Below are 23322 nucleotides of genomic sequence, written 5' to 3' on the forward strand. Positions count from 1 at the left end.
AATTTCTGAGATTTGCCACCACACTTGCCTTATGTGTTGCTGACTTTTTGCCTGATTGGCCTTGGACTGTGATCCTCTTGATCTTCTGGAAGCATAAGCATGAGCCACCACAACCAGCTGCTCTCTTTTATGTGGTGGCATACTCATCTGGACTAATTTCTAAATTACCTTTTTTCTTTCTTTCCTTTTTTTTTTTGCTGGACCTGGGGCTGGAACTTAGGGCCGGGCAGTTTTCCTGAGCCTCTTTGTGCTCAAGGCTAGCACTCTACCACTTGAGTCACAGCACCATTTATGGCCTTTTCTGAGTAGTTTTTTTTTGGAGATAAGAGTCTCATGGACCTCTTATCCCCCAGCTGGCTTTGAACCACAACCCTCAGATCTCAGCCTCCTGAATAGCTAGGATTACAGGCATGAGCCTCTGGCACCGGGCTTCCAAGTTATCTTTCCCAAGTTGATGTTATTAACTTCCTAGCAACTTCAAGGGAAAAAAGATCTTCCTTAAAGCATTAATGTGGATAAGCCATTAGTTAATTAACTTACTTAGATATTGTACTATGTCAGAGAACAAAACACTAGAAATAAAATTTGAGGCTATTTTGTTACCTAATGAGTTAAAACATTTTTACATGGTATATTAAGCTTACTTTTTAAATTCAGAAAACAGTGGAAAGAGTTGAAGTACTCAGAAATGCTGAATTTCCATTTTCAGGACACCTATCTCCTTCATCTCAGAATTTCTGAAATCCACACCTGGAATTTCCCTCAAAATGTTGCATGATCATGTAGTTAGTATATCAATAATGAGACATAGGTATATTTATCTTAAAATCACTGCTAGGTAGTAGTTTTAAAATACACCAAAGAATCCCTTTGTTTTAGCCTTAACACTGAGTAGAGGCAGATGAGGTAAAGCTTATTATCATTTTCTCTCAGTGCAACAAACTGTAAATTGGAGGAATAATCCTCTACTGGTTTTACATAAAGTTACAGTCCACAAAGGAAAAACTGAAATACTGATTCTCAGACTCAGGGGCTCGGTAGATAGCTAATAGGAAGATAAAGTAATTGAGGATAAACTATAAAGCAAAAAAAAAAAAGAAAAAAGAAAAAAAGCCCAAAACTGTATTAGACATGAATGCTTCTTTGGTTCATTTTTTAATGCCATGCCTTTTAAACCACAGCCAGTAATTCTCTAAAGTGAAAGCAGTTTGAAAACCAATGCATGTATGATGTGAGGACTCATCATTTTGCATTCAGTCAACTACAAGCATTGAAAAATGAAAGGAAAAATTGATGCAAGCACAGGTTTATTTTAACCATCACTTTTAACACAAGGAAATGGATAAAAGCAAAATACAAGTAGTTTTCCTCTCGGTTTTAAATAGCATTTTCCAAGATGTTATTAAATTATATTCACATTAATACACTTAAGTAGTACTTAAGCATTTTAAGCTAAGACATTCAGAACAGGAAGAGCAATCAAATTATGTTTAACTGTAATGTATATCCATGGAAAATATTACATGAATATGTTTAATATACATATAGCCAGAGAATTCATCTGAGGTCAGAACAGTAGTATGAATAATGAGTAACCTATTCTTACATTTTCTTACTCTCAAGGAACAAAACTTGTCTCCAAAGATATGCTTTTGTATTAAAAAAGAATATGAAAATCTGGAAATTTGACCAGTACATTTTTGAGGTTATGAATTGATCATAGGGATTAGCTGGACAGATTTACTTCCTTGGTTGATCTTTCTCCTGCCTTTCCAATAGACAATTGATACATTCCTAATTAGTCATCATTCATTAATTGTTAGGTTTATCCAATTTACATATAATCTATAGATGAATCCAATGTATTTTCACAAGAAAAATTTTATAAAATTTTATAAAATTTTATTTGGAATGTAGCTCAGAAAAACTACCTCTTATCCACCGTTCTTGGTTCTGAAAAAATATGTCTTTATAATAAAAATGAATTAATTATTTTCAATGAATAATTGTTACTTTATACTGAAAGAACTAAGAAAATATATTGTATGTTCTCCTTCTTCTCCTTCTTCTTTGTATTTTTGTGTTGGTCTTGCGGCTTGAACTCAGGGCACTTACCCTGAACATTTTTTGTTCAAAGCTATAACTCTATCAATTGGTCCATAGTTTCACTTCTGGTTTTTCACTGGTTAATTACAGTTAAAGTCTCATATATTTCCTACCTTGGCTGGCTTTGTTGTTTTTGTTTGTTTTTGATGCTTTCTTTCAAAGACAAAAGTAATTTACAGCTGGCTGCTAGTGACTCATGCCTATAGTCCTAGCTGTATAGGAGTCTGTGATATGGAAATTGATAACCGAAACCAGTCAAGAAGAGAAGTTTATAAAACTTCACCTCCAAACAACTAACAGAACCTGGATTAGAGTATCAGCATAGCAAGCCAGGAAAACAATTATGAGGTCTTCAGTTCAGTATCAGGCACCAAGAAATCAATTTCTATGACAGAAATAAAGAATATTTAAATTCATATATTAACAGTGTATCCCCTTGGAAATTGGGGAATGCTCTGGGCTTTCCTTATTCTTCTGAAGAGTGTCATGTCATGAACCATCTACCCCCATTGCAAAAATTCCTAACTTTTCTCTTACATTCACCGGAAGCAACAAAACCTAAATAAAATTTTTCTTGTTTTGAAACCAGCATGTATTGAAGCCAGAAAAAAGTCTGCTTTGTTTTTAATGAAAATGCAACCATGTTCTGCTTGCAATTTCATGCTGAAAGCCTTCCTAAATGTCTAAGGCAGCTAGAGAGGAAGAAGAGGATGAAGGTGACAGTCACCTGGTTATGATAATAACATAATCACTCACGTTATGCCTGCTGCCTGACAATACTCCATCCTTTAACATGATTTTATTTAGTTATTACAACTATCTCTCTGTAAATGGCATTTAGGATTACTTAAGATTATGTTGTAATCCTTTTAATCCTTAGTGCTTTAAATTTCAGACTAAACACCAAAGAGCAAACTAGCACTTAACAGGAATGTTTAAAACATGTGATTGGAACATAAATCTTTTTATTCCTCCTTTCCCCGATGAAGACCAAGCATTGGCTCTTAACTAAGAAAACTCGTACCACAGTTCATTACAAATCACTCAGTTGTTAAATGTTTTCTCAAGCTACATCAAACTTGTGATGGTCCTTGACAATTATGCTGTCTGCAGAATTAAACAAAAGTTACCAGCAATGAACATTTGCTAATTTAACTTAGAATTAGTACCACTTTTTTAAGCACAACATCTCTTTCTCTCTCTCTCTCTCTGTGTAAATGCTCACTGTATTCCTAAAAGTAAGCCATTTGATTGTATAAGGACAGATACATATGCACATGCACATGCTATGAACAAGTATATATAAATATATGAACATATTTTAGCACATATATGTAAAGTCATGTATTTGATCATAGAAATCCATATTTACAATGAATTACTTATTACATTGTTTCAATTAGGCAACTGATTCTTGTTATAAAATAGGCAGATATTCTTGAGTTCAGCAAAGGGCATAATTTTGATTTACCAAAAATTGTTCAATAATAACAATACTTTGTGTGTTATGACTGTAATGTTACCATGTACATTTCAAGTAAAATTGAATCAACAATAAGTATGTGATAGGAATTTGTGTGTAAAGGAATGTGACTTTGAGTATGAAGAGAAAATAAACAAGTCAAATGTCCAAACACCGTATACCCACAGATAAACTAAATGAAAGCTTTCCATTTCTTTAACATTTCACAAATGCATTCTGCAACTGTCAAGGTTATCCCATAAACTCACCATTTTTGCTTGTTTTCTTATTCATTTCAAGTTAGACTCTTTTACAGACATTGTAATTATGGGCTATGTGATTGCTAATCCATCAACTTTTAAAAGACAGATTTCAAATTTTAAATTATTTCTAATTTTGCTCTTCTTTGATTTTTCTTTAACTAAAAATCTCAATAGTCATTTGCTCTCTGTAATCTATAATTCATAGTCTGAGATTGAACACCAAGCCTAATTCAAACTTGAAATTCTAAAGCTATTTCTGATGTGGGCCAGCAGCGGAAGCAATGCTGGTTGCTTTCAGTCAGAAGAAATACTTCATTATTCTTTAGGTAATGAAACCGTTGCGTGCACTCATGCACACGCACAAGTGCGCGCACACACACACACACACACACACACACATACACACTCAGATTCATGCATGCCTTAATAGCATGTTTTTGAGATATAATCATGTTTATTCTGATCATTTGAGACTTAGACCAGCTAATGTATCTAATCAAATATTGATGCAAGTCATCTAGGCTTAGCTGTCTGCAAAACGCTTCTCTATGCCTTTTTGTGATGAGAACTATAAAAGCTATTTATATTGTTTCTTTCAAAAGGCTTACTGTCATCTTCAGTATGTATGGATTAGTAAGTTTTACTAGATAAGGTTAGGTGAAGTAAAGATCTCACTATGACCGAATGAAAGCAGAAAATGAAACTTGAATCTTTCTTTAGTTTTGTTATCCACAATATCCTTATAACCCCAATTCTCTAAATGATGCAAAATAATGTATACATATGCATTTACACACATATATACATATATGCACACATGTATGCAAATATATATATATATGTAGGCATAAATACATAATACATATGTCAGAACACTAGTGCCCAATGTTATACATTAAAAATAAAATCAGCTGGTAAGATTTCCTCCTTTACAAAATTGTCAAAAGTGAGAAAAAATTTTAATATCCTTAAAAAATACATATATTAATACAAAAACAAAGTGAAGAAATCCAAGAGTAGACTGCTAATATTCAGTAAAGCTTAGTATGATGTGTAACATAATTACAGTCAGTTTAAGTATATATACATGCTCATTATTATACATTACTATTTTATTATCACCTAGTTGATAATAAACATCGTTTGTGATCTTCTTAAACCTTTCCTTAACAGGAAAAATTTGAAAGAATTAACTACCTCCTGGAGTTTCTATTGTTCAGGCATTATGTCCCATGTCATTAATATTAAATGAAAATGTCTTTTATTTTACAAATCGAGTTATTATAATACAAATACAAATGGTTTGGTCAACTTGGTTTATCTGATCATCTAGGTTATCATTGAGGATAGAATTATAGACTGTAAGTATTATTATTTATGGCAGAAAATTTTCAAAAGATATTTTTCTCATATTTTTCTAAAGCCTCATTCTAACCAATACTATTTATTTATTTATATCTGTGTGTTTGCTAGCCAGATTTTCAATCTGTCTCCTTTTCTTTCTCCCTTTCATTCTTATTCTGTTCCTCCTCCTTCCCTTTTTCTTTTAAAAATATTTTTAACTGAGGAACAGTAATTCTATGTATTAAATACATATACATCCTCTCTGTATTTTGGAGGAAACATCTGCACATATATGTAGGATGAAACTCGTACCAGAATGTGTTGAAAATTTTCTCTTTTTAAATCTGAATGAGCCCAAAATATTTGAATATACCTTTATTAGCATCTGGAGAAAAACAATTCATACCAGAAACCAAATTCTACAGTTCCAGAAGAAGTATAGGTTAAAAAAAATTGCTCTCATTATTGCTCTAAAAGATGAGATTGCACATAGCTACGTCTGCAAGCTTTTATTAAAAAGTTTGCAAGGACAAACTTTCCCTTAAGAGACTTTAAAGTTTAAATAATGTATAATAACTTACCTCCTTTGCCTACTAAGTGGTATAAATTTCCACATACAACCATAAGATTATTGGCTAATTTGAAAATATAAACTACATCTAAAAATCAAAAAGACCAGTTTCTATAATAAAAAAATATGATGTTAATTGCCCAAGACAAGCCATACAAAAATTATGTGATTTTGGTCACCTCTTAAGTGAAAACACTAAAATTCCCAATTAATTCTAAGGATTTTATCTGATTCTTTCCTTTCAATATTGTAATTATTAATAAGAGTGATTCTTTCCCCCCAAATCTCAAAATATGCAGTTAAAAATCCATTTTCAATAGTTGTTCATTGCTCTCATTTCCCCTTATTTGCACTGACAAATGACTGGAACCCAGGGATGGCAATAATTGAAAGTAGCATGTCATTAGTGAACTTTAATTTGTATATGTTTGAAAGTTGTACATTAAATATATTTAAATAAAACATTCTAAGTTGCAACCTCAAACAGCTATCAAGGGCATTGCAAACATCAATGACTTATATGTAAAAGTAGTCAATATAAAACATATATTTTGTGTTTAGATAGCAATCCAACACCAGGGAAAAACAAACAAACCACAGATTCAACGAGCAAGAGGAGTCAGTCTTTCATAACGACCTTCAGACAACAAGTTCATGCACAAGAAAACATCACAAGAAGGTAGTCTTATTTTGATTACCCAAGAGAGCTCGGCTTTAGAAGGAATAGGAATAAATTGAATATATGTAACATTCTTACCTGAAAGACATTCTTTCTGCTTGATTTTTCCTTGGCCCATTCAATCTGTGCTCCACGCAAATCCACACTTTCTGGTTTGTGTCCAGTTTTCTGTAAACAAAAATGAAATAAGGATAAAAAGCACACATCATTGGGGATGCATGTCAGAGAAAATAAGAGTTTATTGAGTTAGAAGTTATACATATTTATGATACAAAGCCTCTCTTTTTTCTTTTTCTTCCAAAGAGGAATGTAATTTGTGGGAATTTTTACTTGAGACTTTATAATTTTAACTCTTTAGAATTAGAAGTACTTCATCTGTTACAGGTAATTAGAAAATCTAATATTTAAAATATGAGTAGGTTGGAAATAATGTTAGAGAAATGTTAAATTCCATGAATGATAGAATATTCCATATGCTATGGAATATTGATATTCAATGGCTCAGGTAGCAAAGGCATTTTAACATACAAGATCAAAAAGTCAAAGGAAAGCATGGCTCATAATAGAATAGAAATATATATGGCAGGTTTTTAGCTCAGGGACATTAACAAAGTTATTTAAAATCTGGCCCACTGTGCTTTTGAGGCTCACAACCTAAGCCATGCTCCCAGATCTTTTTTGTTCAGTTATTTTTTCAGGTAGGATCTTTCAATTTCATTCAGGTAATGAACATCCTACATATCCCTCATGTGAGGTTATTATCACAGATACAATCCACGATGTCTGGTTTATTGCTTAATATGGAGGTGTTGTTAACTTTTTGCCTGACTAGGCTCAAACTCTAAATATCTGTCTCCCAGGTATCTGGGATTACAAACTTGAGCCTCACCTCCCATTTCAAAATCTATTTTTAACCAAATATAAATCTTTGAAAATACAGTAGACATTATGATCATACACATGAAGAAATGTAAGAGTTTAGGGAAAGCTATAGCTTTCTTGGTAGAATTTAAGACAGGCATATTGATTTGCTTTGGTCTTTCTTTGCTACACTTGATCTTTTATGTTATCTGCACCTGAGATATTTAATGCTACATAGCTGATTCTTTATCTGTCTGCTCCTAGCCAAGGTCACCTTGTCTCAAGTCTCTTAAGACTGTCTTAAGTGAAAGAGCTGCTCCAGCACTCCAAGTGCTTTTCTCTTCACTTCTTGATTTTTAATTTCATTCCTCACTGAAATGATCATACATATGTAAATATATAATATTTTATCATAACTGTTAATATTTGTCTCAGTAGAATTCAGCTTCCAAAGCAAGGGCTTCACTTGCCTCTCTTTCCTTCCTTTCCTGAATATATGGAAGAGTAGCAGGTACATACTAACTATTTGATGAGTATTTGTTGAATCCATGAATGGAGAAAACTATCAAAATGCAATTAACTTTTTGTGCTTTGAAAGAAAGGTATTGAAAAGTATATAAGAGGATGAGCAGAATAGCTCAATAGCTATGTACATATGACCATATAAGATGATGCTAAGCAAAAGGAACTCCGAGATATGGACACCAGAGGTTTTGCTATTGTTGTTGTTTTTAATGTACTACATGATTTCTTTTCTCTTTTATGCCTTTTCCCCCTGTCATTTATCTCCTGTTGTCCCTGTATTTGATTTTGGTACCTGGGGTATTTTATATTTATATATATATATATATATATATGTGTGTGTGTGTGTGTGTGTGTGTGTGTATACATGTATATATATGTATATATACACACACACACACACACATATATATATATATATGTATGTTCATCTGAATTAGGGATGGGAAAGAGAATATTAAAATGGCAAAACAAAGGACAAAGGAGCAACCAATGCAACAGACAATATGTTGGCAATGATCTGTACAATTTGGGGGAGGGAAAGTGGGAGAAAAATGAAGGAGGAGGTGACAAGTTTGATAATAAATGTACTCACTACCTTATGTATGTAACTGTAACCTCTATGTACATCACCTTGACAATAACATTAAAATTAAAAAAGAAAGGCATCGAGTGTCTTAACATTTCCAATTTACAACAATTATGATTTGTGATCTTTAAAGAATTAAGTATTTAGTGATATGGAAGTGTGATAACACTTTTAATGTATGGCTGGACTGAAAGGTGGGATTTCAAGTAACCATTCAATAAAACTTTATTGCCCAGCTTCCATGTATCAATATATTTGTTACACTGTATGCTGGACACAGAGCTAAGGAAAATCTTGACTCTAAAAATCTGTTATTAGAGTTCCATATTAGAATATCTTTAAGAATCTACAAACTTACATTCATGATGTCTAGGTAGAGGGAATCTATGCATAACAAGTAACCTAAACTTATAATTTACCTACCAATCTCTAAATGGTCTGATCAGTATCATATGCTAAATCACTTGGCTTTGGCACATGGCTCAAGTTTGTCCCAATCCAAATTCCACTTGTCATTTCTGGTCTCCCCAGAACACCTCCATGACTTGTCCTCACACACTTTTGGTGAGCTCATGTCTTCACCCCCTCTTCAGCAATTTTTTCTATGCTTCTCATCTGTCAAATCCCTCCTGAATTCTTCTCACTCTCATCCTGTTCTCTTTTTGTCTGTTGTTATTGAAACCATCACCCTTTGATCATCTCCCAGGCTCCTAAGATCTTCCTGGCTCTACTTTTTTTCAGATAGAAATCTATGTCCTTAATTCAACAGTCACTTCAACTACCTCTTCCACCTTCATGGTTTTCTAATGTTACTTTATCTTATCTATCTATCCTTCTATTAGTCTACCTCAAATTTCCAACTTCGGAAAAAATATCCTTTGACTTCTCAGGATAGCAATATCAGAGATAATGGTTATTTTTTTAGTAGGTTTTTGACTCTGGTTAGCAACATTTTTTAGTACCTGGTCACTTTCTCTGTTTCCTTTTGGTAACTCTCTACCAATGGTAAAACCCTTTTGTATCCCCCCATCATATGGTTTGGTTCTCCTGCACAGAGATTATAGATCCCTTGGGATCATAGTTACTATGTGTGGTCAAATTGCACCAGTGAATAAATACAAAACATATTCACCAGTGAATAAATATAAGTTTTGATGAGTGCTGACACTTTTGTGAAGCTAGTACTGTTTCCTTCAAGTCACATATGAAGAAATTCAGGAAACAAACAACCTTAAACATGTGCATTATCTAAGGCTATGCATTTAGGATGGATATAAGCTGAGGTATAAATTTACTATTCTCTCACTCCAAGTCCCCAAGGACTTGAACACAATACAATGCACACCCTCTCTGGATATTCAACCTTCCCTTTTGTTATAAGGTGCATCATCCCAGAAGCTACATTTTGGAATATGAAATATTATTATACAGTTAACGGGCTGCAGGCAGCCCCTTATTACAAAGGTCTAAAGCCCCCAAATACATATAACATAGCTAGGAAACATATTAGAGAGGAAAGAAAGAACAAAAATAATACCAACAATACCAACAAGCCAATTCAACTCCGATGGAGAGGTGAATTAGGACGCCATGATAGCAGAGATGAGCCAGGAGACAGGACATAGAACAGGATCATGGAGACAAGTGGTCTGGTGTAATGGGGAATGGGCTGGTCCTGACACAAACAGGGACCGACAAGGGGCGGGGCCACAGGAAATCCCCATTCTCAGGCACTGGACTGAGAGATTCAGTAACCTATTAGCCAAGTGTCACCCCTGCCTCCAGGGATCCTGGCACGCCCATCACCTGGGAGGTAGGTGATGAGCCAGGCTTTTCCTTTCCTCAGCATGAAAACAAGATGCTAAAACCTAACATCCACCATCTGGCCACTATGGCGTGGGCCAGACAGACTTGACCTCCTTACTTCATTTTTACTAATCCACACAAGAAGCAGTGCTCTTCTCTGGTCCACAAATAAGAGTTTTCATCTTCAGTTTTTTTTTTTTCCTGTGTGTCACCGATTCCTCCTTTCTCTTCAGCCCTCAGAATCTGTGAATCTGTTTTACCTAACTAACCTTCCACTCCTAAGTGTGGCAAGGGCCTTTTTCAGCATTGACATTATCTGGCCTGTCAGTGCCATGAACTGCATAAATGACTCATGGGACTTGCTCCTTTGCCTCAGAAGAAGAGGTAATGACTCAAAGTTTATTCCTCTCTTGTTCTTAATTTCATCAATTTCTTCTCCCAGTTGTCCTTTTTCTCCTATTTTCTCCCAATGTCAAAAGGACTATGGACTTCAGTTTGTAGTTAGTCATAACATATTTAAAGAAAAATAGAAGAAAAATAGCAACAGCTTCACAAATTCATTCTCTCGGTCTCCCTGATTTCTTTTATTCATTGCCAGATAAGTCAGTATTTTTGCATTCACACTTTCATGTCTGCTGACTTTCCAGAATTCCCTTAGAGTATGAGGCTTATGCCCATATTCCTAAATAATCTAATAGGACTTAATCATTAAGGCCATCAAAAATCATCTGTTATCCTTTCTACTTATAGCATTAGAACTTCTTGGCCCTTTTCTGTAAACTGCTCTTGGTCCTTTGCTAGGAAGACATGTTCTCTTTCAATTCTTCCTTCATCTCCTATAGTCTTCTCTGCTTCTTTCACTGAATTTTCTTCCCCTCTCTACTCTGTAAACATTAACTGTCTCTGGTTAACCAACATTCTGGGTCTTCCTTATTTCTCACAGCTCACAGTTCCAGTTTGTCCTTGATTCTGCTCCATCACCTGTAAAATTTTCCTTTCAATGGCAGAGAAATCTTACTTTTATAACTATAACAGACTGTGGCTCAGACATATCAGTGATTATCCTCCTTCCCCTTATCTATCTTGCTTGTCTTGTGTAATTATTCATTTGCCCACTTAATCTGAAAATGTCTTGACTTCTTTCTTCCCTCAAAAGTTTCACAAATCCTATTCTCCAAACTGGCTTTATCCTATTTTTCCTGTGACGTTAACCTTATTTGAGCTCCTATTTTTTTTCTCACCAGAATTCTTCTAATTCTTTCTTCAGTGGCCAATAATAACTTTCCCACAAACTATCTTTGATTTCCCCCCCTCAAGTACAGGTCTCACATCATTTCTACTGTAACCACAAGGTGTATTGGCTGCTTCTCTTCATTTTTGTCAATTATTTCAATTCTATTCATTCCTTCATTTTTCCCTCACCATCCATGCTGTAGCAATAGCAACTTTCAAAATGCTACATACAGCTACTACTTACCTTTATTTATAATGAGAATAATCCATATTCAACCCATTACAATAAGTAATTAAAGTTCAGAAGCACACAGAATTTAAAGCACAACTTTTCTGTTTATCCTGAAGTTAAGTTGTGACTACTCTTAAAGTCCAATATCAAATCAAATAATAAAGATTTGGGCTGAATTTTAAAGTATAACAGAAAAACTGAATGAAGCTGCTGCAACAAAGGGAAACTAAGAAAAGGAGACAGAGCACTGTGTAAATATGATCCTGGCCAGTACTTCATGTTCATAAAGCTCAGGTAGGAAGATACAAGCTGGAATAAACAACTTGAAGAAGAACGTATTAAAAGGAAACTTGGAGTTTTTAAGTGTTAAACATTGGAAATGTAGTTCAGAAAAGTTATAAAATTTATTTGGAAGACAATCAAGATTTTATTCCAGAAGCTTGAAATTAAAGAATCCTTTAATAGAAAACATATTTCTGATTCTACAGCGACAAAACGTAAGTAAAATTCTGCTAATGAACTGCCTGGTGCCAAGAGATCATCTCAAACATAATTACAAAAATATACTTTTAAAAATTGACCAAATATGGATTTAAATCTGAGAATGTATATATCCTGTATCTTCTGTGGCAAAGTTAAAATAGAAATGTCTGCTTTTTAAAATATTTAAATAGGATTATTTCAAAGTTACTGAATTTGTACAATAAAACATAAAAGCATCTTTTTCTTGGAGCAAAGGGAAGTCAGAAAAAAATAATTCTAAGACCTTATTATCTACTTCTGATTTTTATTACTTTTATTAGTTCAACATTATATTTCTCCAAGCAGAGCAGACAGAATATTTTCTATACAATTTTTTTTGTACATAGATTAAACATTTAGTTTAGTTTTCTATTTTCATGGGATAATTGGAACATCTTTTAATGTTTATTAAGGAACTATGAAAGGTCAGATATACTTTTGATGATGGTATTTTCTGTGATGAAGATGCAGTATATATGTAAGTAGCAAATAAAAAACCATTTGTTCTTTCTTATTGCTAGATGTGTTTTTTAAAGATAAAACTCAATATTTTTAGATGGATTATTAGCTACCATTTTTTATTTTGGATTAATTGCTGTTTCAGAATATGGACTCAGATTGTCCTCCTTTTGAAGCATGAAACACAAAATCTATTTAGAAGAATTAAGTTTTATCATATAACTCGTTTTGATTCTTGAAAATTGTTCATGGAGAGGGCAAAACTCACTTATAGAGTCTCATTTGAGCAAAATGATTTAGGAAAGAGTGCTGAATGGATACCTGATCTTATTAATGTCTAAAGTATGGCCCCTGTCAACATAGAAGAGGATACTTTGATTATAAGATGTGGGTTTTATGTATATGAATATAAATGATGTTAATAATAACTAAAATTGTTTCTACAGTGAAATTTCTCAGGATATTGCATGACCAAATCAAACCACATTTTCAGAAAAGATAAACTTTGCTAGTGATTTAGGACACTAGAATGCCATGCACTTTTTCTTTATTTTTGGAGGAGAAAATATTATCACCTTTTAAGAAGTAAGACACTTATGATTGCTAGATTATAACAGATACTACCTAGTTTACTCTTATTGTGCACTGATACTGTTTTGCACTTACATTAATTTTGCAAGATGAATATGTTGAGCACATGTTTTCATGTCTCAGGTGCCTTTCTATGTTTCTATTTAAACTCCTCTCCATCAGTTCCTCCTGCAGATCACCAGCTCTGCTTAAGCCCTGGAGTCCTTTGTCAGAAAGGTCTAGTCACCTTTTTGGAATGTTAAGCTTCCTTCTAAGCTGTCAAAGCATAGGTGAGAATTTTTACTCCATCCTTTGATACTACATTTGGGTGAAATATCACTCTGTAGAGTATGAAATTGGGCTTTCTGAGTTGTCTCCCACGGATGGGCCAGAGCCTATATAAGGTGAGTGAATGATAACACTGAGGGATGAACCAAATCCAAAACAGAGAAGCAGGACATTAGGAAGAAACACATGGCCAATAAATTACTTTCCTACTTTTCATTTCCAGAGTTTCACAAATGCTTTGAGTCTTCTCCAGGTAGTCTGTTTACCTATCCTGTGGTCCCCTCTATTTCTTCATGGCTGACATTAGCATTACATCATATCCCTAGTGCTACTTCTTGACTTTCCCTGACTCTCTTCCTTTTGACTTTACTCTACACCTTGGATTTGTATCTCGAGATAAGAATGACAATCTGTCAGGCTTTTTGTTTTGTTTCATTTTGTTTTCCCACCCAAAGTCCAGACACCTGATTTTAGTTTCTATGTGTCAGAGATGAATAAGTTTTCATTAAAATTTGTGGTTATTTTGAATGCCTTAAGCTGTAATTGTAAAGCAGTTCAACAGCGTGAGATTCCATTTTTTCCTATCCTTTTATCTCCATCCAAATGGAATCAGTTATTTCTTCTTATCATCAAAATGTTAGCAAAAATGATGAAAGGCATTTTGGGGATAAAGGTCTTTAAAGTACATACAGATTCCCATGTTTACCTTTTTTTCATCTGCCACTACTCTTAACTACTGTGCTCTAAAATAAGGTATTTGATAAATACATATAAATAAAAATAAGCACAACAAATATATAAAATAAAATTTAAAATTGTTATAATAAAATTATATTATAAAATAAAATATTAAAATATATGAAATGAGTAAAATGTATTACAATAAATAAATGTATTTGAGAATTGTAAGGTTTGTTCTATGCCAAGCACATTGCATCAATTTTTGTTACATATAGTACTAGGAAGTAGCTATACTTCGCACTCCATAATATAGTTGAGATAACCATGGGAGATAGCAGCAAATAGAATATGAGGTTGATAGCTCTAGCTGTGGTGTTCTCATTGAAAATCCTTCTATCTACCCTGTATGATTTACTTCTTCCCAGCACATTCCAATTTAGCACTGGATTTTTTAAATCACCAAATACTTACATTCTGTAAATCTTAAAAAGTGCATTGCGGGGGTAAAATTCATTTAATTTTAATGAAATGCAAGCACTAAAACAGTTGCATTACATTGACCAAAATGATAAACCACAGAGTCAAGCTTCATAATTAAAATAGTTTTCTGAAAGAGCCTAAGGTAAGGCTTATTGAGGATCTGTAAGCTATTATCCATCTATGCAGCATTCTATCAATTTCATAGATTTTTGTGCTTATTAAAAATTACATAAGATGCAGAATTTACTGTAATGCATGGTAAAATCTTGAAAAAATGATAACCAGAGAACTTGGCCTCATTTATAGTAATATTGATCACTGGATTTCTTTTTTCTTACAAACTTTATGTTAATAATATGGTCCGATTCATTTCCCTTTTGTCTTAATTTTACTGCTACCTGCTACCCTTCAGATTCTAATATTTTTCTAACAATAATATTTTTCTAACTATTAAATGTATGAAGAAGCAACACGATGATGCAATCTAGACCTACCCTGATCCTTTGCAGTGCTAATCACACTGACTTTGCAAAAGCAAAGCTGAGAAGTACAGTACTTTCAGTATGTTAAGACTGGTATATTTGTTGTTTCCTGCTAATTTTTCATGATCACCTTGAACAGGGGTTTCTATAAGGATTTGATATTCTACAATGATAAAATCATATTTGTTTTGTACAAAATTCTCAATAATTCACAAACAACTTTTTGATTAAAATTATTTTCATCTTCTTCTTAAATCACATCACTTTATACTTATATATATATAAGTTCATTTTTATTGTTAAAGCTATACTACAGTGACTGAGTATTGGATAACATTATTGCTTGTGTTCATTATTCACACACAAAATAAGAAAATTAGAAAAATATAAACAACTTATTTTTATGGTACATTTTATGCTATTCTGTTTTTCTTTTCAAAGATATAGCTAATAGTGGTTTTGAAAAGTTATTAATTTTTTTAAAGTCTTGGACAAGTTTTGTATCATTAGAAGTAAAAATAAAACCTTACCAAGCAAAATGAAAAAAACAATAATAATAAATATAAGTAGAGAATAACATAAGCAAGGCTTAGGTATAGGAGGTAGGGTGTGGTAAGATACTGTGTATAGGGTACACTTTCACTTAGATATGAAGACTACATCCTGACAATCTATTGCATGACATATAAGCATACAATAATGTATTGAGTACTTGAATATTGTAAGAAGCGTATATTTTAAATGTTCTTGGGGCTGGGAAGGTGGCTCAGTGGTAGAGCACTTGCCTTGCATGCCTGAGGCCCTGGGTTCGATTACTCAGCACCACATAAAGAAAAAGAAAAAAAAAGCCGGAAGTGGCACTGTGGCTCAGGTGGTAGAGTGCTAGCCTTGAGTTGAAGAGCTGTTGGACAGTGCCCAGTACCAGAGTTCAGGCCCCACGACCGACAAAAAAATAAAAAAAGAAGCTCCAGGCATGGTGATGCAAGCTGCAATCCTAGATACACAGAAGGCATAAATGCAAAGGTACAAGAGGATCAAGATTAAGGCTGGATCAGGCAACAAAACACAAGACACTATCAGATAATAAATAACCATAATGGGGCTAGGAGCAAGATTCAATGATTATGTATGTATTGTAGGACAAATACCGGTGTCCATGACAAATACCAATGGACTTGCTTAGCAGGGGTAGGCCCTGAGTTCAAAGTTTGTTATGCTAAAAGAAACAAAGGAAGCTAAGAAGGAAGGAGGGAGAAAATAGGAAGGAAGAAAGTAGTCTTTCACAGGCATTGCTCCCTAGCATCATGTAGAAGAAATACAATGTAGTCTGGAATGGTGCACAATCACTTTAGGCCTCAGGGAGCCTCCATTAAAATGTTTTCAGGAGCACAACTAGCACTTAGAGTATGGAGGAAAGCAAGAGATCAATAGATCTCTGTAAAATAAACAAATCAATTAAGGAATTAGTTTCACATATTTTACCATTGCTTATGCTCTTATTGATACATAAAATGTCTTTCCCCCAATTTCTGCATCAAAATCCCATTCAAATTTCAAAAACATACCCAAATGTACTCTCTCTGAATATATTTAGAATCCTTGTCAGCTGGAAGCAATTGATCTTCTCTCTGAGATACCATCAAACCAGCCCAGGTCTCTGTTTGTTGCATTCTAGGACAACTACCAGTGTCCTTTTTCCTTTTAAGTGCATTGATGACTCCATTTATGACTCTTCTTTCTGGGAAAACTATAGATGTCTTTGTTCTTAGACCTTTAAGCAAAGGGTCTGTGTTTTCTTTGGTTTTGTGTCTTTTAGAATACCTACCTTGATGGCTTAACTGAAGAGCTTGCTGAATAAAATTTTGAGAATATACTAGTTTATCTAAAAAAAAGAACTCATACCTAAATCTTTTGTATAATTATGTTTTCTTATATTTTCATTACTTTACTAAGTTTATTATAACAATATAATATATGATATAATAAATAAAATAAACAGTTATTATGAGCAGTTTATTATTATATAAATAATATATAATAACTTATATATAATAATAAAATAGTAATTATAAATAAAATTGTCATAATAATTTATATAATACATTTCTATCATCTTTATCCTATCAAAAGTATCTTGAGACTAGGATTCATATATTATCCAACTGAATTTCTTTTGTGATACTTGCTAGGGGTTGTTGACTGTTAATAAAATGAATAAGTAAATGGATTATCTAAATTAATGAGCTTCTTCTCCATAAGACAAACTATCAATGGTTTTGTTTAACTAGGAATACAAATTTATAATGTCCCATGAATACAAGTCATGTATGTTCACCCTGCACGTCAAGCAAATCACAAAACAGCAGGTACCTTGCAGTTGAAGTACCAGAGTCCATTGAAATACTTCAGATACTAAAATAAGTAAGTATATCTAAGAAAGGCTAGTGGCATGGGGCAAAGCCCAAAGGATAAATCAAACTGACAATTATTCTTTAGGACTTGTCAAGGACCAACAAAACAAGTAACAATGGGCTTTTGAAGCAAAAGTTTTTATTCCTGCACTGAATGAGAGGAAGCTGTGAGCCCAGGAGAGTAAAGTTTCTCACTTGCTCGGGACCAGCCATAGGCCTAATTCTGAAAATATATTACACACACTGATATGCAGTATGTTTCTTTTTAACAACAACAACAGAAATGATGCTAGATTATTCTAGGAGAAAGACACCTGGGGAATACCAGCATAATTTACTGAACATTTACCCCCGGAGGCCAATCTCAGCTCTTGGCATGCTCCTCAAGGCTTCTATTATCCTATCTTCCAACTGAACTGAAGTTCATTTCTCTTTGTTACACACATACTCTGCTCATTCTCAGTCATTTGTTCATGTTTATCATTCCCCAGTGCTCCTTGCCCACAAACCTCCACATACTGAAATTATAACCATCCTTCAAGGCCCAATTCAAATCTTTCACAGATGTGTACTTTCCTTATTGAAATCTTTAAAAAAAATACAGAAATAAAAACAAAAACAAAACTCTGTCATTTCATTTTGTTCTATTTTTTGGCATGGAATTCATAAGGCAAAGACTGTATCTTGATTATATCTTTATGCCTTATATGTAGCCCTAATGAGCAAGCTGTTCATTGTAGGATTTCAATACATATTCTTATGAAGTCTTTTCCCCACCAAGGCTTATATAAATAGCACAAACTTGATTAACCAAATGCATACTTAAATCAAAGTGAGGTAGATAGTAATGAGAAGTTATGTTATTTGGATCAACTTTCCCAATGAAAACAATAAAACGTGCTGGATAAAGGATTGCTTTTGAGAAGTACCTCAGAATAATTCAAAGTTTAAAAAGAGAATGAAGACTGCCAGGATATTTTTTTAATGAGATGTGAATCTGAACCTAGAGGGAAAGCAACTTAAGCATATTTTTTTCCACCGAAGTCATTTATTTAGATTATATATTTGTTCAATCAACCCCACATTAGAATGAAACAAGGTCTTGGCCCAAGGTTTGACAAATGGAAAAGGGATAAGGGAAAACCAATACTGAACTTATTTGTCTCCAATCCCAAAGAATCTTATGAAATACAATGTGATAACGTAAAAGATGAAACAATAATTGAGGGGTAGAGGGTCAGTGCTTGAAGAATAACTTTGTCCTTGAGATGTTAAAGTTTATCTGTAGCCATGAAGATGCAGCTAAAGAATTTTATACATTTATCTGTAGTAATTGGTCACTGAGAATATTACCAAAACTTTGAGCAAAAAAGAAAACCCTCTGAGGTGGGAAACAGTTACCCCAGATGCCTAGTAACCTTTGGTAGTAATGTTTCAGTCACAATGATTATCACATTGCCAAATAGTCATCAGCCAGGAAACACAAAACTTGAGTAGGAAACAAATTGACCAGGACTTCAAGTGCTAGAATCATGAGGTCCAGATTCTCAGACAACTGAGCCTCCTAATTTTACCAAAATTAAATACAATTTTGAAAACATATTGAGGAAATGATTAAGCATATCAGAAGATATAATACATTTATACAGAAAATAATTTCTACAGATGAGAATCCTAATAACATTAGAAACAATGTTAATTATGTAAGGAGATTGATTTAACAACTCTAAAATAATAAAGGATAAATTTAATTCTTCCCAGAAAAAAACAAAAATATAACACAAAAGAATGTGAAAATATTTGGAAGATATAATGAGAACATTTTTTAATAGAGGTTTAACTACACATGGGCTTAGAAGGAAGTGAGAGAAAACAGGCTACTTTTGAAAAGATAAATTACTTGTAAAGTATATTAATGATAGTAATAAACTATTCTTTAGATCACAACAATATGGGCAGGATAAATAAAAGTAAGTTCATATTCAGGTGTAGTTTAGCATAAATGTGTTAAAGTAATGAGAATAATATTTGGAGGAGAAAGCATCAATTATCCATCCTCACAGTGACATTTTTATTGCAGGACAGATGATAGAGGCCAAAAAAATTATATATATATATATATATATATAAATATATATGTATATATATTTTATAGTGCAGGTCCTGAAGCTTGATTTCAATGCCTCATCACTGTCTTTGAGAGTTTTTTGTTTGTTTTCTGAAGGCTATTGCTGTACCACTTGAGCCATAGCTCTGCTTCTACCTTTCTAGTAGTTAGTTGAAGATAAGAATCTCACAAAGCTTTTTAAATGGACTGGCTTCAAAACATAATCCTATGATCTCAGCCAGAGTATCTAAGATTCTAGACATAAGCCATTGGTGCCCAGCTTGAAATGATAGTTTTGATGACTTTTCACCACTTTTATTCCTAAAGGGAACTTATTTTTCCAAGTGAAAATAGAGACTTTTTCAATTCAGACTCTGAGATGGGTTCTCTTCACAAATAGTCAATTGTCAAAAATATACTCAGAATATACACTACCGAAAAGGAACTGTGAGTCTAGAAGTCAAATCAAAGATATGGGAAGAAATAAATAGCAAAGAACCTTGCAGATATCATGCAAGTATTAGAGAAAAGAAAAAGAAATACTTAGCCAAAGAAGCCAGAAACGGAAAAAAATAAACAAACATATGCAATCATGTAAGATATACTAAACTGACTTTTAATAAGATATACAGAGATGGGAAAATAATTCTTGAAGGCAATAAAATAATGAACGAGATGTAGGTTAATGGCTGACTCTGGGGCAGAAAGAGAAGCTATGGTGACAGAGAGACAGCTTACAGGGCTGAGGCTGCTGGAGAGCTGGCAGAATGCAGCCTGACCTCTGCTAATTTAGGTGAATATCTTTTTTTGGGGGGGGTGGGAGGGTGTACGGTCGTTGGCCTGAACTCTGAGCCTGGGTACTGTCCCTCAGCTCTTCAGCTCAAGGCTAGTGCTCGACCACTTGAGCCACAGTGCCACTTCCAGCTTTTATTTTTTCTTGCTTATGTGGTGCTGAGAAATCGAACCCAGGGGCCTCAAGCATGCAAGGCAAGCGCTCTACCACTGAGCCACCTTCCCAGCCCTGATTGGTGAATATCTTAAATTACATATGGACTTGTTCTCTGTTTTATTAAAGATGGTTTCTGTACTTTGTTTTAAAATATAAGATAATAAGTAACTAGAAAATCTGTATCTGGAGAAACCAGCAGATTTCAATTGCTTATTCAGCAGCCAATCTGAAACAATCCTGTTTTGCGGTGAAGCCAACAATGGAGATCATATGTATAGAGATAGATGCAAAGGTAGGTGAGTTTCCTTTCTTGTAGAGAAGATTTTTATCCTGAAACTTTTTTCTTGTATTTTGGGTGGTGTTTCACAATGTCCTTTCTATTATGAAATGATATCAATAGCTGGTTGGCTACACAATAATGTCCTCTTTGAAGGACACAAACAGAAACTATGGTGCTCCTTTTCCTTTTCTTTTTAATAAGTTTTTTATTGTGAAAATTCGTACAGAGGGGCTACAATTACCTGAGCAAGGTAATGAGTGCATTTCTTATCAAGTATTATAGCTGCCTCCTTGGATTTTCCCCTACCATCCCTGCCCTTCCATGTCCAGGACTGCACTCACCCTCCTCCTCCTTCCTGCCCCCGCCTAAGTTGTAAAGTTCGTTTTTCGACATGGCGCCTTTTACATCTCATTGTTGGGATGGGTCCACCGGTATCCTTACTTAAACTATTTGTTTTTTCCCTTCCCCTCCCCAAATTATACCAACATCAAATACAGTGACAAGAGGGGTTATACCATGGGGGAGGGACATACAAAGCAACAAAAACTTAACCTCATAAATACATAAGAAACAATAGCAAGCAAGAAAAACCAAGGAGTTCTCTGAGGCGAAGCTGGACGCTGGTGACTCATGTCTGTAATCCTAGTGTAATGCCCAGAAACTTGAAGCGCCTAAAAAGACCACCAGAGACCAAAGATAATTGCAAGCGGCAATGAGTCGTTTATTGACGAGCTCGAGCACGGATCCCTCTGTGCACTGATGTCCCAGTGCAGAGAGCGGCCCCTAGCACAGGGTTACAGCACTTTTTATATGTTCTTTGGTAGAGGTAAGGCCTCAGTATGTATTGGCAATGAATCAATACACCACGCGGGAAAGTTAAATCATAATTCTAGTGGATGATTGGCACAGCACAAAGCGGGAAAAGGGCTGGGGCTAATAATTGGTCAGCGTAGCGAGCTATTATGCTCTAAACTAATTAGACAGTACTTCTAGGGTAATTTAGGAGAAGTGGTTGCCAGATGGCCACTATCTCTGACCCCGACCCCAGGGAAAGTGGTTGCCAGGCAGCCACTATCTCCGATCCTAGGTCCGGAGAAAGTGGTCTGGAATGTGTCAGGTACTTTGTCAGGTACTCCCTGCCAGAGGATCGTTAATGTCAGCTCCAGATCCAGGAGTGTCCAGGGCTCAAGGGCAGTTAGAATAGCAGCTACATTCTTCAAGGTTTAGCAAGCATGTGTACAGAAGCAGAAAGGCCAGTTAAAGAAAATACAAAATGGAAAATACCAGTTTAATACAAAATGACAAATACAGGTCTATCTGGTGGTCTATCTATCTATCTATCTATCTATCTATCTATCTATCTATCTATCTATCTATCTATCTATCTATCTTTCTATCACACTTCTCATTCCCCCCTTATCTTTGTAACTGAGTCAAATCCTTGACTATTCAGTCATGCTCTCTGGCACGTTTATGGGCTATCTCTCTATGACCTCCTGGCTTGATCAGTTTTAGAGAAGCCAGAAAAATGACTCCGATTAGTGGCTTACTGCTTCTGGTTGTTCCTCTGGGGCTCAGCTGTGCCCCTCTTTGTTGGTCACTGGTCATCGGACTTGAACTCGGGGCCTGATGCTGTCCTCCCAACTCTCCAGTTCGGGGCTAGCACCCTGCCGCTGCGAGTCTCAGGGTCTGAGTGCTGTCCCTCAGCTCTCCAGCGCAAGGCTAGCACCCTGCCGCTGCAAGTCTCAGGGCCTGAGTGCTGTCCCTCAGCTCTCCAGCTCAAGGCTAGCACCCTGCCGCTGCAAGTCTGGAAGTCATTCAGCTGGCTGATTAGAGGTGACAGTCTCGCAGGGACCTTTCCCTGCCCGGGCTGGCTTCGAACCGGTTTGCAGATAAAGGACCTTAGCTACAACCCGGTTGGTCCTCAGTGATTAGCTCCCTGAGTGGGCTCTTGTGACAGGAATAGATTGAATCAGTTAAAGTTAAAGCGTCTTATGATTCCTAAGTTTAAAACTTTACCACCCCTCCCCCCTGGGGTGTATGGAGGTCAATCTTGACTTTGGGTGAATGGTCAAAGGGTAGATTCTGTGAGATCTGGGTCAACAGGTTGATATTGAGAGCGAAGGACCATAAGCTGGATCATGTTAACCCGATCGTTAACAAAAGAAATTAACCTATTAATGATACAAGGTCCGACTGTGAGAGCGAGAAAAAACAAAACTAGAGGGCCTGCGAGAGCAGACAGTAAAGTTGTGAGCCAGGGGGAAAGATTGAACCAGGATTCGTACCAGCCCTGGTTGGCCTTATAGTTTCTTTGCCTCTTTTCTAGTCCCTCTTTGACTTTAGCCAAATTATCGTTTACAATGCCAGAATGGTCAGCATAAAAACAGCATTCCTCCCCCAGTGCCGCACACAGACCACCTTG

At 34.9% G+C, this 23322-nt stretch overlaps 1 protein-coding gene across 2 annotated transcripts in view; it reads right to left on the minus strand.

The window, feature by feature from the left end:
• Arhgap15 (Rho GTPase activating protein 15) overlaps positions 1–23322 on the minus strand; it is a 639204-nt gene that overhangs the window by 508866 nt on the left and 107016 nt on the right. For both annotated transcript variants that reach the window (XM_013030066.1, XM_013030068.1), the window contains exon 6: positions 6504–6593. In XM_013030066.1, the coding sequence (XP_012885520.1) occupies positions 6504–6593 (90 nt within the window). The remainder of the gene's footprint in view (positions 1–6503; positions 6594–23322) is intronic.

This window comes from Dipodomys ordii, unplaced genomic scaffold (genome assembly GCF_000151885.1).
Source record: "Dipodomys ordii isolate 6190 unplaced genomic scaffold, Dord_2.0 Scaffold126, whole genome shotgun sequence".
Taxonomy (NCBI): Eukaryota; Metazoa; Chordata; class Mammalia; order Rodentia; family Heteromyidae; genus Dipodomys; species Dipodomys ordii.